The sequence below is a fragment of the Pseudophryne corroboree genome, chromosome 6 (genome assembly GCF_028390025.1).
Source record: "Pseudophryne corroboree isolate aPseCor3 chromosome 6, aPseCor3.hap2, whole genome shotgun sequence".
Classification (NCBI taxonomy): Eukaryota; Metazoa; Chordata; class Amphibia; order Anura; family Myobatrachidae; genus Pseudophryne; species Pseudophryne corroboree.
This window is the reverse complement of record NC_086449.1, coordinates 18,770,279-18,771,952: the sequence shown is the minus strand read 5'-3', so window position 1 is coordinate 18,771,952 and position 1,674 is coordinate 18,770,279. Positions and strand designations below refer to the sequence as shown.

The window sequence follows — 1,674 nt, the reverse complement described above, 5'->3', positions numbered from 1 at the left end:
AATGAGAGCAGTTTAATTTCAGAACTTAATTCTATTTTCTGCAGATTTTGTTATGACTTTTTTTAAAACAATATATTATTTATTTTTTCTGAAGGAGCGTATTGGTGATTACATTGTCATCCAAGTAACCTGAGCATAAACATTCAGTTAACAAATGGCACTTACACATTTTGTCAAAATTATTACATTTCTGGCTTATTTTTGTGTTTAAAATAAAACAAAAATATTATCTAATGAGCATGGACACTCTTGTCTCTTTTATTTCTACTGTAAGTATCCTAATTGCTGAAACTTTAGTTTGACAAAAGTAATTTTTTGTTAAATGTATAGTCTATGTATATTACAATATATTTTATACTGTTTTTAAAATTAATATTTGGAAATCAATTTTTTTTTATGCAGAAATCATCATGATTAATAAGACATTAGTCAAGGAATTTCTTCTTCTGGGATTTCAAGTAGATCATCAGTATAAAGTTATACTCTTCATCCTGTTTCTTGCATTATATATACTAACCATTCTTGGAAATCTGGTTATCATTGTACTGGTGTATACTTATAGAAAACTCCAATCACCTATGTACATCTTCATGTCTAATCTATCTTTTTCTGACATAATATTTAGTACAAACATTGTCCCTAACATGCTGGTGATTACACTCAAAGAAAGACCAACAATATCTGTCAATGAGTGTATTGTCCAGTTCTTCTTCTATGGAATGTTAGGTAGCACGGAATGTTTCCTTCTTACGGTGATGTCCTATGATCGATACCTCGCCATCTGTAACCCCTTGAAATACACATACATTATGGACATTAGTCTCCAACATTTTCTACTTGCTGTATCATGGGTGACAAGTGCTACTGTGTCTCTCTTGCCTGTTGTTCTTTTGCACCAGTTATATTTCTGTGGACCCTCGGTTATAGACCACTTCTTTTGTGATCTTGATCCCATTTTGAACCTTTCTTGCTCAGACACAAGGATTATTAAAACAGAAGCCCTTATAGCTTCAACCTTTGTTGTTCTCCTCCCATTCTTAGTTGTAATTTCTTCTTATACCCGTATTCTTATTACCATCTTCAGGATTCCTTCAACCAAAAGTCGACAGAAGACATTCTCCACCTGTAGTACTCATCTGCTTGTTGTGTGCACCTATTTCTTGTCTATAATAACTGTTTACAGTAATCCATCCAAAACACATTCTTCAAATGTCAACAAAGTACGGTCATTGCTATATACAGTGTTGACCCCACTGTTTAATCCAATTATATATGCTCTAAGGAATAATGAGATCAAAACTGTACTTCAAAAGCTATTGATTAATTGATTAGTATATAGCAAACAATTTAATCATATATATTGAAGGGTTAACTCTGATGTGAAAAATGTTATGCACTGTAAAATATTAATCTATACAATTAATTTATTTTAAGATAACTAAATGCATCTAAATGAATAATTCATTATTGTTGATTAAATCAATAAATACTGTCAAGACATAATTAATGTAAATCTCCCATACTACAGTTCAGGAGATACCAGATACATCCAGTAAGGTGACTATAACTTAGTCAAAAAAACAAAAAAATGTAAACTAAAGGACAATAAATGGAGCTAAGGACACAGCTGACATGACTTGTCTCTTTAATCTATAAATAGCAATTTAATGCCCT

The 1,674-nt window shown here is 31.1% G+C and overlaps 1 protein-coding gene across 1 annotated transcript; it reads left to right on the top strand.

Annotated features, from left to right (window-relative positions):
• The first annotated feature begins 410 nt into the window (after positions 1-410).
• On the top strand, positions 411-1,328 carry LOC134934086 (olfactory receptor 11A1-like). Its single transcript, XM_063929594.1, has one exon. The coding sequence runs from the start codon at positions 411-413 to the stop codon at positions 1,326-1,328; it is 918 nt and encodes a 305-aa protein (XP_063785664.1).
• The last annotated feature ends 346 nt before the right edge of the window (positions 1,329-1,674 follow it).

What these genes read in the sequence shown, in the direction of transcription:
- LOC134934086 (XM_063929594.1), top strand. Translation starts at nt 411, where the DNA reads ATGATTAATAAGACATTAGTCAAGGAATTTCTTCTTCTGGGATTTCAA.